Consider the following 16,090-nt stretch of genomic DNA (forward strand, 5'->3'; position numbering starts at 1 on the left):
CTGTGGACTAGTAGGAATGCAGGAAGGGGCAGTGGCCCTGCTTTGATTCCCTATTCTTACTGATTCACTTCCAGAGAACAGGGAAGAGGAAAATTGTAATTTTACAGTTAGAAACTTGAAAAACACTAATAAACTCAGTCACCGATGGTGTTAAGCAGATACCACACATTCTCTAACACTATGCAATGGGAAACGTACTTCACCTCTATAGTATTCTTTAAATTCACAACAAAACATCAAAGAACCTGACTGGGGGATATTCAACAGGATACTTGATCTATAGTATCCTCAAACACCGTGAAGGTCATGGGAAACAAGGCAAGCCAAGAGAAACTGTCACAGAGACTGGAGAGACACGCTAGGGAGATGTTATACCTTGGAACTGATCCTGCAAGACAAAAGGACCTCAAACTGAAAAGTGGCTACACCCGGTCTGCAGTTGAGTGTGACATTCCCACGTGAGTTTTCGCATGTTGACAATGTACTACAGTAGCATGTCAACCAGAGGGAAAAGCAGGTGAGGATTATTTGGCAACTCCATACTATGGTGGCAATTTCACCACATTCAAAATTATTTGAGCAAAGAGCTTAATTTTTGTTTGTTATTTTTCCAGAAGTATTGAAAAAAGAAAGTATATCCCTCTTTTAATCCTCCCTACTTCTAAGGAGCTGTGGCACTTGTCAGTTAAGTGTACAACAATCACATATGGATGGGAACACTACAGTGTAGTTGGAAATCTTTGTTGGATTTAGAATTCTCCCCATTCCCAACCCTGTGAATACACCAGAGACATGGCTTTTTATTAAAAAAATTTTTAATTGGTTTACAAAGGAGCTACAGACTACAATGAAACTAATCTTTGTACAAAAGGCAAAAAAAAAAAAAAAAAAAAAGCCCCCAAATACCCAGAGACAAAAGGTGGGGTTGGGGGGAAGAGAGACAAGAAAGTAAGATACAAGAGGAGCAGGAGGGTGGAAGGTCACAGGTTAGCATCGTACATCCCCATGAGTATGGGAGGAAAGAGCAGGATGAGGGAGCATTTTAACGAATTTACCCACACAGCCCTGGTGATAACTGGACTGAAACCAGTAACAAACACAGTGTGAGATTCTCAGGAAAAGGCCACAGTGGTGTGCAGGCTGGTTGTTGCCAGTATTAAGAGAAAAATTAATTTGTTTTAGGCACCAGAGATTGGAACACTACCCCTCGCCCCGAGGATGACGGACTTGGTTTGGAAAGACGGGGCAGGCCCGGGTGTGTATGGAGAAGGGATCTCCTCCGGTTCACCTCAGCATTGTTCTCCCCAAAATCTTTGTGTCTTAAGACTCTACAACAGGACTATGGGATGTCAGTGGGCAGCAGGGATCCTGAGGAGGATGAAGACCTGCCTTTGTCCACGTTGTCAAGAGCAGTTACTGCGAAAGGAGGACTGGGTAGAGCAAGCCCACTTCCCCGTGGAGAAGGCACAGTGTAATTCCTGAAGGCAAAATAGAGGAAAACACAGAGTCCAGGGAAGGCTTGAATAATCTTCACTACATGTAGTCTCAGCCTAACACCCTCCTTTTACATTTTTTCTTTGTTTTTTTCCTTTTCTGATACTGTGCTGGGACTTGGGAAGACAAATCAGCACACTTCAACTCAGCACAAACCAAGAAGGCTGGGGCTCTTTTATACTGAAGAAAGGATGAAATTCTCCACTTTTACACAAAATTGTGGAAGAAACAAAGTCTTCTGCGGTTTGGGAAGGTCAGGGTAGAAAAGATCGAGGGGAGAAATGAAGCAATGGATTCCCCTTTGTTTCTTTTCCCAATTTTTAATCTAAGGCAAGTGAGCCAAATCTGGAAGGGGGAAAAGAAATTGAAGCCTATGGCTGCTTGATGTTTTCCAGGGGGCTGTTGTTTAGGGAAGGCAGACAGAGGAAAAACAAAAAAGTCAGGTCAACCTCAAAGCTGGCCTGCTATCCTCCCAGCAAAGTCTGCTGTTGTCCCCCTACTCCCACGCCCCAGACGACAGCCAAGAGGAACCAGAGAGAGAACAGTCTCCCAAACTAAAGTAATAACCTGCCCATCTTTTATCAGCAGTTTTCAAAGGCAACGTTTCCGGGGCTGGAGAAGTGCCATATCCTCCTCCCTTTGCCCCAAACTACCACTGCCACCTTTCATCCTTGTGCCTAAGTTACGGGCTCTCTGAGATTTCACATCTCTCCTCCCAACTCCCAGAAGCCGCCCAGCTTCTGCTAGAGGGAAGAAGAGTTACACAAAGGGACCCTTCACTTGGTGCTAGCTTCAATTGTCCCTTCTCTCTCTGGGTACCTGATCTCCAAAATTATTCTGACCTGATCCCAGGGTTCAAAAGGCATCAGGGCACTTCAAATTGAAGGAAATAGCACCAGGGCTCCCCTAAAGCACAACAGGGGCCTGATTAGCACCCCCAGAAGAACCCCCTTAAAAAGTATATAAATTTATTGCGTTCTAGCAAAGATCTGCAGCTTCCAGTATTCACACAATGTGAAGATATTAACAATACAAAATATACTCTGAAAGTCGAACACCTGCAGTTCATAGTGCTTTCTCAGATTTGTTAAAAAAATACGCTTAATTTCCTATATAGGATATACAAAAGCAAAAAATATATATATGTATATAGTAGAAATAAATCAGCCATAGTAATTTACAGCTTTTGTCTCCACCCTTCCCACAATCATAATCTTTACCCCCACACTTCAGACTACACTTGCTGGGATCAAAAGTACTATTTATTTTTTAAAACCAAGCTGAAAAACAACCCATTAAATTGCATTCTGAGTAGCACCCACACACAGAGTGCAGGCTAGAAGGTTCCTGAAGGATGAAGGTGTGAATTGTTACACATTTTACTGGGTAAAAAGTGAGAAAAACCAAAGGAGAAGCAAATGACTGGAAAACCTGCACGGATGAGGGAGCCAGTGACTCCCACCGCCGCTTTTCTGGGCATCCCCCGCCCTGTGAGGTTTGGTCATTACAAAAAAAAAAAAAAACAACAACCCAAAATCTCATGCAAAAACAACTTGAAGATCAATAAGCACATCAGTTCATTTCTGCTGGCCCAAAGTTGCAGGAGAGGGGATTTAAAGAGCAAGCTCCCGATTCTGAAGCACGTAGCCTTTTAACTTCTGATGGGAAAAGACTAAATGACTCAATCACCGCAGGAAGACAAAGGGGCCAGGGAAGGTACTGGACATAGAGTTTCCTTGGTAATAAGGAGGTCATAGCGCAAGTGCAAAGAACTGGCTGTCAAGTCACTCCCAGTAATGCTATTGAAGGGGGCTGACGGTAGACCAGCAGCTTCTCATTCAAGACACATTATCAAATAACCTAAAGGCTTATACTCTTTCACATCATTAAGCTAGTTTAGAACTTGTCATGTCATACTGAACAAGATTCCATTCCTTGAATACTGCCTCCTCCTGCTGGCCCTGCTCCTTTCCCCCACACTAAGACCCAGTACATGATCACAGATGGAAGACGACAGGTCTGAGTCCCGCCTTTCAGTGGGAATCAAGGGCATGAGAGTGGCTGGCCAGGGAAGGCTGTGACTTCAGCACTAATTGAATCTGAACTGGGGAAAGTTCCTTAAAACAGTTCCTGAGTGTTCTAGTAAGTCTGCAGAGAAAAGAGTGAATTATTGTTTAGGGTGTTAACAGTTATTGTATCTCGGGTTAAACAACACAAACTTACCCAAAACCTAATGTGGGTGTCTTTTATATAAAATATATAGTAGGATCATAGCATCACCTTTTGTAGCCAAGATTTAAAAACAACAACAAAAAAAAAAACACACTTAAGAACAAGACTCTGCTATAGCTCTGAATGTTGGTTTCACTTTGAAACACAAAAATAGTTCCTCCTTTAAAAAGTGCAGTAGAATATCCCCCATTCACAATTGTAAATGATTTAGCAAAAGCAGAGAGATTACCTCGGGAACACACCCAGGTTTCAAGGCAGATTTCTAGGTAATGGGCCTGAAAGGCATTTGATCTGAATGTGATTTATTTTCCAACAATTTCAAATATAATTTCTCATCTGTATGTAGATATATACAGGAACAAACCCACATTCACACACACAATCATACAGAAACATTTCACTTTCTATCAGATCAGGGTACTTTTTTTTTTTATTGCAGGTCTCTCTTCATATTAGCTTAAAAAAAAAAAAAAAAAAAAAAAAAAAAAAAACCTATCCCCAACCTAACAGATTACACGCATACCACACAGCCGTTTCCACACTTCCTCACAGTGAAAAGCTCTCTGACAGATACCAGAAGGTCAAGAGAGACAATGCTTTTTACTGGCTGGGCCTTGAGGACAACCATGGCTGCGTTCACCTCTCAGGGCCCAACGCACTAAGAGTTCCCTGCCGCTATAATTTTTGGATCAGTCTCTTCTGAAATCAGGCCACAGAGAAAGTAGGATGATCTCTCCCCCCATCTCTTTTACAGACCAGTGGTAAGACAAGATTTTTTTTTGTTCTGGGCTATCATTCCCTTGATCACATGCTTCTTTTCCCCTAGGAACCAGCCAAGTACATGACAAGGAAAGGTTTGGGGAAAAGACCTTAAGAACAACTGTCTTGCCTCTTAGGACTTGCTCTGGAGTTCTGCAGAATGGAAACCTGGAACACATTCATTGGCTGATACCCCTTCACAACACAGCGGAAAAGAAATTCATCAGGGTGTTCAGGAGGAAGGATATTTCCTTTCTGATTCTGAATTTGGAAGCTCACACATCAAGGCTTAATGTTGCCCTGGAAGACAATGGTACCCAAGTCCAAATGCTCCCCTAACTCCTGAGTCCGGCTACTATGCATCACTTCCTCTCCTGAACCTATCTTTTTTCCCTACTGAAAGCCTCTACGCATTATTATTTGACCCCCAATTTCTTTTTCCCCACAGGTGATACAAACTGATCTTAGACAATCACCTTTGAAGCCTCTCTTGTTCAATCCACAGAAGGGCTTCTGATTCTAATCAAGAGAGGAGCTGCAGTTGACTCTCTGGCGCCAAGAAGGTGCCTGCGTCAGTAGTATATTTTGTATACTCCCACCACAGCTACCTCAAGTGTCAGCCCGAGTGTAAATGGTTTTCCATTCTGCTGTTGGAACTAACGTCTTTAAAAAGATTGACAGAAGTGCCTCATCCAGGGATCATTATAAAAAACAAAGTATGAAGTGACCGGCTGAGAGAAGGGGAGACAGAGAGGGTTCAATCAAGGAAAGGAGTGCAAGAAGCTGATCCCAAATAAAAAGATAAAATTAAGAATGGGAAAACATTATGTTTGTATAATTAAACTAAAAGTTTAAGATAGGAACGCTGAATCTGGTGGGAAGCCAAGACAACATCCATAGAAAAGCTTGATGTGTCAAAACAAGGCTCAGCCACAGAAAATAAGGCAATATATATATATATATATAAAAAATATGACCAAGGCGTATTGGTCACACAATGGTCTCCTTCCTCCTCCCAGCCAACCCCTGTGAATGTATCTTTATATATCTTTTTATATATATTTATATATATAATATAGAATCTGTTTTTTGTTAAAAAGTATTTCAATGATCATATATATTTATCAAGGCATGATGGCTTTAGGAAAGGGTGGGGGGATCCATCATGAGAGAGCTGAAAAGGGCAATGTAGGAAGGAGAGGCTGGGGTGAGAAGAGGAAAAAGAAACCGGGGTCCAACACTCATCCAAGGGTGGCAGCAACAGAATGTTCACTAATATTTCCCGCCTTCAAAAAGGCACTGATGATACAGAGGTGGGTTCCCCATCTCTTCTCGTTTTCATTGCCCCATTTTTCCTAACACCATGCAGTTTAATGCCTCATGGTTCACTCTCCCACGCGCCTCTTGGACCCATGCTACCTTGCATCCCAGGGTTGATGGGTATGGCCCATGTGTCTCTGGCCCCAGGGTGCCTCATCTCAGAAGCCATTGCCACTGATATTAATGGACTGCAGATCCGCCACCTGCATGACGTTGATGCCACTGTTGGCAAGACGGGCAATACCCTCTGGACAGATGGCCTCCATGGCAACCATATTGGTGGTAATAAGGGCTGAGGGGGTGGCAGTGCCACTGCCTTCTGAGCCTGCTGCAGCGTCCAGGGGCAAAGGGCCCACACTCAGGGCTACGCCAGGGCCTGCCTTCTTGTTCTGGTGGGTCTTGATATGCTTTGACAGGTGGTCACTCCTCATGAAGCGCTTAGGACACTCAGGGCAGGCAAATTTCTTTTCACCTAGGTAAAAAAAGAAAAAAAAAAGAAAGAAAGAAAGGAGGTAAGAAATCAACAATAATGGGACTAGCATTGTGGCATAGCACATTAAGCTACCACTTACAATGTCAGTATCATATATGAATACCAAGTCCATGTCCTAGCTGCTCCACTTCCAATCCAGGTCCCTGCTAACAGCCTGGAAAATGCAGCCGAAGACGGCCTGAGTGTTTGGGCTTCTGTTACCCATATGGGAGACTTTCAAGAAGTTTCTGGCTCCTGGCTTTGTTCTGGCCCAGAAGTGGCCTTTGCAGCCATTCATGGAACAAACTAGTGATGGATATTTTTTCAACAAACCACTAATCCACTGCCTTCAAACTTTTAGGCAAAAGACCAGTCTTGTAAGTGACAAGAGCAAAAAGATAAATACCTGGTAAATACCTTCTAGTATTTACCTTCTGGTAAATACCTTCTTTTTGGGGGAAAGAACAAAGTAGGAATTGGGAAGCAACACAGAACAAAAAAAAAGAGAGAGAGACAAACACCCCTCTTTCAAAACCAGATTGAAACCTAGTTCCTTCTTTGCTTAAATCTGTTAAACTTTTGGGGCCAGTGGAATGGCTTAATTGGCTAATTCTCCACCTTTCAGCACTGACAATCCAATATGGGCACCGCTTCACGTTCCAACTGCTCCACCTGCCATCCAGCTCCCTACTTGTGGCCTGGGAAAGCAGCAGAGGATGGCCCAATGCCTTGGGATCCTACTCCTGCATGGGAGACCTAGAAGAAGCTTCTGGCTTCAGATTGGCCGTTGCAGTCATTTTAGGGTGTGAACCAGCTGATGCAAGATTTCTGTTTCTCCTTCTCTCAATAAATCTGCCTTTCTAATAAAAATAGATAAATCTTTTTAAAAGTTCTTCAAAAGATTTATTTAGTTTTATAGGAAAAGCAGAGGTACATAGAGAGAGGGTCACGTCCCAAATAGCCAAGATGTCCACAGCTGGGCCAATCTGAAGCCAAGAACCTGGATTTTCTTCCAGGTCTTCCTGATTTGGGTTTTGTTGAAGGAAAATGGGTGCCTGGCTCCTGGCTTCAGATTGGCGCTGCATTGGCCGTTGCAGTCACTTGGGGAGTGAATCATCGGATGGAAAATCTTCCTCCCTCTCTCTCCTCCTCTTTGTATATCTGACTTTCCAATAAAAATAAATAAACAGGAAAAAGGGGTGCAGGGACCCAAGCAATTACGCCGTTTTCCACTATGTTTCCACACACATTAGTGGGAAACAGGATTTGCAGATGAAGTAACTGGGACTGGAACAGGTATTCATAGAGGATGCCGGCATCTAATGGTGAACTCAACCTATCGCACAGCAACACTAGCCCCATTCAATCCTTCTGAAATGTTTTCTAGATTTAACTCCAATTTCAATGTGACCCATATATGTATTTCAGTTTCCAAAGCAAGCGGCTCAGAAAGTTCAACTACTTGTGTCATAGGGACAGTATATATTTTTTCATGCTGGTTTATTATTATTCTGTCTTCCCTAAGCTCATGCTCACCTGTGTGTGTGCGTTTGTGCCTCTGAAGTTCATCCGAACGTGTGAAGCGTTTCCCACAGTAGGACCAGGTACACATGAATGGTCTTTCGCCTGTATGCCAGCGCAAATGTGCCCGTAGGTGTGAAGTCTTGCCATACACTTTGCCACAGCCTTGAATGTGGCAAATATGCTGTTTCTTCTTGCCAGGATCCCCAGAGCTCCTGAAAGAACACAAATTTATCACACATCCTAGAGACAAAAAATATTAACTGCAATTATCTAACCTACCCAAAATGAACCCAAACTTTATTTTTGAAAAGGTTCCTCTTTCAGAGTCAGCACTGTTGGCATAGCCAGCATACAAAGTCCAGCTGCTCTGTTGGTCATCCAGCTCCCGGCAGATATCCCTGGGAAGGCAGCAAATGATGGCGTAGTACGTGGGACCTGCACCATGTGGGATGGAGTTTCTGACTACCAAACTGGGCCAGGCCCACACCTGGCTGTTCAGGAGTGAACCAACAAATGGAAAATCTCTTCCTCTTTCATTCTGTCTTTCAAATACAGATAGATACACACACACACACACACACACACACACACACACACACACCCTAAATGAAAAGAGATAAATATTCAAATAATTCTGCTCTTAATCCCCAAAATTGAAGTTGTAGGTTTGTCCTCTAGTGGGCATTTGTTCTTTCCTGCTCTCCTATTCCTTAACCAATCTCACTGTCATTAAGTTCAAGAGATAATCATGTTCAGAGTATTTATGAAGCTTTTCAATTGTACTTTTCAGGAAGTTAACTCATTTTTAACTTTTCTTCAGAGCGGAAGAAGGAAAAACAAAGAAAAACAGAGTAAGAATGCCCATTCGCTCATTCTCCAAACAGCTGCCATGGCCAGCACTGATGGCGGGAGCCAGGAACTCCAGCTAGGCCTCTCAGGACAGAAGAGCTAATGATCTGAGCCATCACTGCTGCCTCCAGTGTCCGTACTGGCAGAGAGCTAAAGCTAGGAGCCCAAGATGGAAAATGAACCGAGGCTCTTAACCAGCATCATAACTAGGAGGCTAAACACCTACCCTGGTTTAAGTAGTTAAAAAAACAGATGAGACAGTCAGCAGCCAGGAGCTGTCACTTCTCCAATTGCCTGTTAACATCAACTGCCAAAGCCAGGATTCTGTCCTGGTCTGGCAAAGGCGCAACAACTTCAGCCATTTTATTCTGTGTTCTCAAATTCAACAGCATTAAGCTGGATCAAAACTAGAGACTTGAACTGCTACTCTGACAGGGGATGCCACTGTCACACACGATGGTGTATCCAGCTGTAACACACACAAAAAAACCTGGGTTCAGGCCCGGCACAGTAGCCTAGTAGCTAAAGTCCTTGCCTTGCACGTGCTAGGATCCCATGTGGGCACCGGTTCTAATCCCAGTGGCCCCACTTCGCATCCAGCTCCATGCTTGTGGTCAGAGAAAGCAGTCAACGATGGCCTTAAGTCTTGGGACCCTGTACCCACATGGGAGACACAGAAGAAGCTCCTGGCTCCTGGCTTCAGACTGGCACAGCTCTGGCCATTATGCCCACTTGGGGAGTGAACCATCAGATGGAAGATTTTTCTGTCTCTCTTCCTCTTTGCGTATCTGACTTTTCAAAAAAAAAAAAAATCTTAAAAACAAAAACAAAAGCAAAATAAGTTCATTGGCTTAGGTTTTATTAAAGGAAAGCAGAACCTTCCTTTACAGGGTCTGATTGCCTGTAACACAGGAAAAACAACAAGGAAGCCAAACTACTTTTCTGTTTTAGCAGTTTCCTGATTTTGCTATTTTTTCTTTTTTAATTTTATTGGAACATTTTAAAAGATTTTTTGCATGTCACTTAGGAGACAGAGAGGACCAGTGGTGAAGCAGGTGATGCCAAGCCCTTGGGTCCCGGCCTGTTTTGTAAGCGACCCAGAGAGTCCCAGGCTTCTGGTTTCAGCCTGGCCTAGCCATGGCTGCAGCATTTAGGGAGTAAACCAGTAAAAAGAGAGTGTTCTCTGGGCCCAGCGGCATGGCCTAGTGGCTAAAGTCCTCGCCTTGAACACGCTGGGATCCAATATGGGTGCCGGTTCTAATTCCAGCTGCTCCATTTCCCATCCAGCTCCCTGCTTAAGATCTTGGAAAGCAGTCGAGGACGGCCTAAAGCTTTGGGATCCTGCACCCGCGCAGGAGACCTGGTTCCTGGATCCGGATCAGTGCAACACCGGCTGTTGCGCTCACTTGGGGAGTGAATCATCGGATGGAAGATCTTCCTCTCTGTCTCTCCTCCTCTCTGTATATCTGCCTTTCCAATAAAAATAAATAAATCTTTTTTTAAAAAAAAGAGTGTTCTCTTTCAAATAAATAAAATAATGGACAAAAGACTACGGCTTTCTGTTATTCTTCAGAAGCAGTGATCTAAAGGAAAAAGAACAGGCAACTATCCAGAAATAAATAATAAGTGCTGCTAGTAAGAAAACTTGTCATAACTCTGGTCTGTAGGATTCTTCTCTGATGGAAGAATCTCTTATATGGAGATGGCACTTCTGTCTACTTCCAGGGAAAATAGGACTGGAAAACTCTGGATTCGGAAATCATGATAGTAGGCAGGTGTTTGTGACTCTGTAAGCAAACTGGTTAAAATCATCTCGAGGGGCCAGCGTTGTGGCAGAATGGGTTCAACCGCTGCCTGCAATGCTGACATCCAAAACGGGTACTGGTTTAAGACTTGGCCTCCTCATTTTAATCCGGCTCTCTCCTAATGCACATGGAAAGGCAGTGGAAGATGCCCAAGCATTTAAGTCCCTGCCACTCTTGTGGGAGATGCAGATAATCCTGGTTCCTAGCTATTGTGGTCATTTGAACAGTGAACCAGGCGATGGAAGATCTCTGTTTCTCTTTAAAAGAAAAGATGTAGCCTGCAACACCGGCATCCCATATAGGTACCATGATGAGTTCTGGCTGCTATGCCACCACCCTGGAAAGCCACAAAAGATGGCCCAGGTATTTCAGACTCTACACCCACTTGGGGGATCTGGAACAAACTCATGACGCCTGGCTTCAGGCCTGGTTCACTTCCCAAATGGCTGGATCTGAGCTGGTCTGAAGCACGAAACTCAGAGCCTCTTCCATGTCTCCCAAGTGTCTGGCCATCCTCTGCTCCTTTCCTAGGCCATCAGCAGGGAACTGAATCAATCAACAGTGGAGCACCAAGGACTCAAACTGAAGCTCATATGGGATGGCAGCGCTACAGGCAGAGGCTTAGCATGCAATGGTACAGGCAGTGAAAGGGTCTGCGCTGGAACAAAGCTCCTAAAATACAAAGTACACAAACGCACTGTGATCCTTTTGTTACTGCTTATGTTTTGGTCTGAAGGAGTTACATTTCACACACACCACAGCATGTAAAGCCAAACATGCTCCAGAACCACAAAGGGATCTACTGAGCCTTGTACCTTACCTTCCTTCACTGTCCTTGCAGTAGGGACAGGTGCACGCTTCCCGCCGGGTCCTGCGGCCAGCCTGAGGCTGGGGATCGGGGCTGTTCTCGCCCTCCTCTCCGCCTGCTGGATCGTCATGCATGCCATCACCACCCGCACCATGGAGGCCAAGCTGAGCGCCATGATCACCTGAAATGGGGAAATCAAGGGCAGCAAATGAGCAGATCATCACAGCCCCAACCATTCCAGGGACGTCCTCCATATATTTTTTATTTATTTTTCAAAGGTTTATTTATTTTCATTGGAAAGGCAGATTTAGAGAGAAAATAAAAAACAGAAAGGTGTTCAATCCACTGGTTCCTTCCCCAAGTTCCCACAACAGCAACAGCCGAGCCTATCAGAAGCCAGGAGTCAGGAGCCAGGAGCCTCTTACATGTCTTCCACGCGGGTGCAAGGTCCCAAGGCTTTGGGCTTGACCTCTTTCCCAGGCCACAAGCAGGGAGCTGGATGGGAAGTGGAGCTGCCGGGATTAGAACCGGCGCCCATATGGGATTCCGGGGCTTCCAAGGCGAGGACTTTAGCCGCTAGGCCAAGCCGCCGGGCCCGAGGTATCGTTTTCCAGTTAAGCTTTAAATGATTATTCTGCGGCCCAGCATGGTAAGCCTAGTGGCTAAGTCCTCACCTTGCATGTGCCAGGATCCCATGTGGGTGTCAGTTTGTATCCCATCTGCTCCACTTCACATCCAACTCCCTGCTTGTTGCCTGGGAAAGCAGTTGAGGACGGTCCAATCCATTGGGACACTGCACCCATGTGGGAGACCCGGAAGAGGTTCCAGGTTCCCGGCTTCAGATCGGCGCGCATCGGCCCGTTGCGGCTCACTTGGGGAGCGAATCATTGGAGGGAAGATCTTCCTCATTTATTTTTTTTTAAAGATTTATTGATTTTTATTACAGCCAGATATACAGAGAGCAGGAGAGACAGAGAGGAAGATCTTCCCTCCGATGATTCACTTCCCAAGTGGCCGCAACAGCCAGTGCTGTGCCGATCCAAAGCCGGGAACCTGGAACCTCTTCCGGGTCTCCCACATGGGTGCAGTGTCCCAATGGATTGGACCGTCCTCAACTGCTTTCCCAGGCCACAAGCAGGGAGCTGGATGGGAAGTGGAGCTGCTGGGATTAGAACTGGCACCCATATAGGATGCCAGTCCATTCAAGGCGAGGAACTGAACCATTACGCTGTCGTGCTGGACCCAAACATGTTTCATTTTATACAACAGATTTAATACAAAGAAGTATACATTGGAATGGAAATGGGGGAGTGAACCAGTAGCTACTATGAACTCAGTTTAGAAATACAGCATAGAACCCCGTTTTCTACCACAATGGGTAAAGCCACTTCCTGCAATGCTGCCTCCTCACACAGGCCTGTTCCTGTCCTGCCTGATCCACTTCTGATTCAGTTCCCTCTTAATAGCCCTAGGGAAAGCAAAAGATTGGGGCCCGGTTCTATTCCCAGCAGCCTCATTTTCCATCCAGCCCCCTGATTGTGGCCTGGGAAAATAGTCGAGGACAAGCCAAAGCTTTGGGACCCTGCACCCACGTGGGAGAAACGAAAGAGGCTACGGGATCCTAGCTTCAGACTGTGTGCAGCTCAGGCCATTGCAGCCACTTAGGGAGTGAATCAGCAGATGGAAGATCTTCCTCTCTTCTGTCTGTCTCTCCTCCTCTCTGTATATCTGCCTTTCCAATAAAAATAAATAAATCTTAAAAAAAATAAATAAATCAGCAAAAGATGGCTCAAGTGTTTGATCTCCTGAACCTATGCAGAAGACCCGCAGGGAGCGCCTGGCTCCAGGTTCTGGACCAGCACAGCTCCAGCCATTGTGGTTCTTTTGGGAATGAACCAGCAGATACAAAGATCTCTCTGTGTCATCTCTCTGTACTTCCATCTTTCAAATTAAAATAAACACATCTTTAAAAGAAAGGTGACAATTTGAAAGAAATGCTCATACTGTAATACATATTAACCAATCAGGCAGGAAATGACAATCACACTAAAAATAAGGTGATGGGGCCCGGCGGCGTGGCCTAGCGGCTAAAGTCCTCGCCCTGAACGCCCCGGGATCCCATATGGGCGCCGGTTCTAATCCCAGCAGCTCCACTTCCCATCCAGCTCCCTGCTTGTGGCCTGGGAAAGCAGTTGAGGACGGCCCAATGCACTGGGACCCTGCAGCCGTGTGGGAGACCCGGAGGAGGTTCCAGGTTCCCAGCTTCGGATCAGCGCACATCGGCCCGTTGCAGCTCACTTGGGGAGTGAATCATCGGAGGGAAGATCTTCCTCTCTGTCTCTCCTTCTCTGTGTATATCTGGCTGTAATAAAAATGAATAAATCTTTAATGGGGCTTGGCAGCGTGGCCTAGTGGCTAAGGTCCTCGCCTTGATCCCATATGGCCGCTGGTTCTAATCCCGGCAGCTCCACTTCCTCTCTGTCTCTCCTCCTCTCAGTATATCTGACTTTGTAATAAAAATAAAATAAATCTTAAAAAATAAATAAATAAATAAATAAAAATGAATAAATCTTTAAAAAAAAATAAAATAAAATAAAAAAGTAAAAATAAGGTGATGCTGCTCTGACCCATGTATTTAGCTTATACACAAAGCCAGGCAGGAGCGAGCCATCGGCTTGAACAGTTCCATGACCCACACAGGAGTGACTGCATTTGATTGGCAGTGTCTCTGCTTGATTCGGGCCCCACTCCTGATCTCAGGTTCTCATTAATGCACATCTGAAAGCCAGCAGTGGTACCTCAAATAATTAGGTTTCTCCCATAATAATCGGTGTTCTCAGTTGCATTACTGGCTTTCAGCTCTCCCCAGACTTTCTGGCACTGGAAGCAAGAACAAATTTTCTTTTCTCTCTCAAATATCAACTCCTCCCCATTATTTATATAAAACTAGAGTGATCAGGCCAGGCGTGGTGGCATAGCAGCTAGTCTTCACCTTGTATGCACCGGGATCCCATGTGGGCACGGGTTCTAATCCTGGGAGATCTACTTCCCATCCAGCTCCCTGCCTGCGGCCTGGGAGAGCAGTCGAGGACGGCCCAAAGCCTTGGGATCCCGCACCAGTGTGGGAGACCCGGAAAGAAGTTTCTGGCTCATGGCTTCAGATTGGCTCAGATCCAGCCATTGCGGTCACGTGGGGAGTGAATCAACGAACGGAAAGTCTTCCTCTTTGTATATCCAACTTTCCAATAAAAATAAATAAATCTTTGGGCCCGACGGCGTGGTCTAGCGGCTAAAGTCCTCACCTTGAATGCACCTGGGATCCCATATGGGCACCAGCTCTAATCCCAGCAGCTCTACCAAAGCTTTGGGACCCTGCACCCATGTGGGAGACCTGGGGAAGGTTCCTGGATCCTAGCTTTGAGTCAGCATAGCACCAGCTGTTGTGCTCACTTGGGGAGTGAATAATCAGATGGAAGATCTTCCTCTCTGTCTCATTTTATTTTTATTGGAAAGTCAGATATACAGAGAGTAGGAGAGACAGAGAGAAAGATCTTCCATCTGATTATTCACTCCCCAAGCAGCCGCAACGGCAGGAGCTGAACTAACAATCCGAAGGCAGGAGCCAGGAGCTCTTCCGGGTCTCCCACACGGGTGCAGGGTCCCAAGGCTTTGGGCCGTCCTCAACTGCCTTCCCAGGCCACAAGCAGGGAGCTGGGTGGAAAGCAGGGCCGCTGGGATTAGAACCGGCGCCCATATGGGATCCCAGCGCCTGCAAGGCAAGGACTTTGACCACTATGCTATCACACTGGGCCCAAAATAAATAAATCTTAAAAAAAAAAAAAAAAGGTAGAGTGATCAAGAGCAAAGGCAAGACACACAAAAACATCTTCCATCTGCTGGTTTAGTCCCCAAAAGTAGGCAACAGCCTGGGTTGAACCAGGCTCAAATCAGGAACCAGTACTTCATCTGGGCCTCCCACATTGGTGGGTAAGAACCCAAGTACTCGGGCTATTACTCTCTAGATGTTAGCAGCAAACTGGGTTAGAAGCTGAGTAGCTTGGACTCCAAGAAACATTTCAATATGGGATGCTGGTGTGACAAACCACAGCACCTGCCTAAAAATAAAAAATAGTAATAATTTAAATATAGGGGTGGACATTTAACATAGCACTTAAAGTACTGGTTAAGACAACTTTAGTTCTTATCAGTGTACCCAACTTCCACGTCTGGCTCCAGAGCCTGACTCAAACTTTTGTTAATGAAGATGTTGATAGGCAGAAGTGATGGCTCAGATATTTTCCTCAAGCAAAAAATGCCCCGAGTTCCCAGCTCCTCGCTGGGGCACTACCCAGTCCTAGGTGTTGTGTAGTTCACTTGAGTAGTGAACAGGAAGAGGATAAGGACTCTCACCCTCAAATAACTGAATTAAGAAAATTTATTTTAAATGCCAGCATTGTGGTTCAGTGGGGTAAGCTTTGCCTGATGCTGGTATGCCATATGGGTGCTGGTTCGAGTCCCACCTGCTCCACTTCCAATCCAGCTCTCTCCTAACGCCCCTGGAAACAGTGGAAAATGGCAAGTGCTTGGGCCCCTGCCTCCCATGTGGGAAAGCTGGTAGAATTCTGCCTGGGCCAGACACCAGCAATCATGGCCACCTGGGAAATGAAGCTGTGAATGAAAGATTTCTGCCTCCTCTGTATGCAATGCTTTACCATTCAAATAAATATTTTTTAAATATAAATTTTTAAAATGTACTATTTTTTTAATTTTCAAAGCGTTATTATTTTTACTCAGAAAGGTAATTTTACAGAGACAAGAAAAGAGAAA

General features: G+C 45.2%; 1 protein-coding gene across 4 annotated transcripts in view; it reads right to left on the minus strand.

Annotated features, from left to right (window-relative positions):
* Positions 1-3,032: 3,032 nt before the first annotated feature.
* SP1 (Sp1 transcription factor) overlaps positions 3,033-16,090 on the minus strand; it is a 31,167-nt gene continuing 18,109 nt past the window's right edge. For all 4 annotated transcript variants that reach the window (XM_058673893.1, XM_004583178.3, XM_058673892.1 and 1 more), the window contains exons 4-6: positions 11,276-11,444; positions 7,814-8,013; positions 3,033-6,277 (exon numbers count right to left, since the gene is read on the minus strand). In XM_058673893.1, coding sequence (XP_058529876.1) covers positions 5,964-6,277; positions 7,814-8,013; positions 11,276-11,444 — 683 coding nt within the window. In that variant the 3' untranslated portion in view covers positions 3,033-5,963. The remainder of the gene's footprint in view (positions 6,278-7,813; positions 8,014-11,275; positions 11,445-16,090) is intronic.

The sequence above is a fragment of the Ochotona princeps genome, chromosome 15 (assembly GCF_030435755.1).
Source record: "Ochotona princeps isolate mOchPri1 chromosome 15, mOchPri1.hap1, whole genome shotgun sequence".
NCBI lineage: Eukaryota > Metazoa > Chordata > Mammalia > Lagomorpha > Ochotonidae > Ochotona > Ochotona princeps.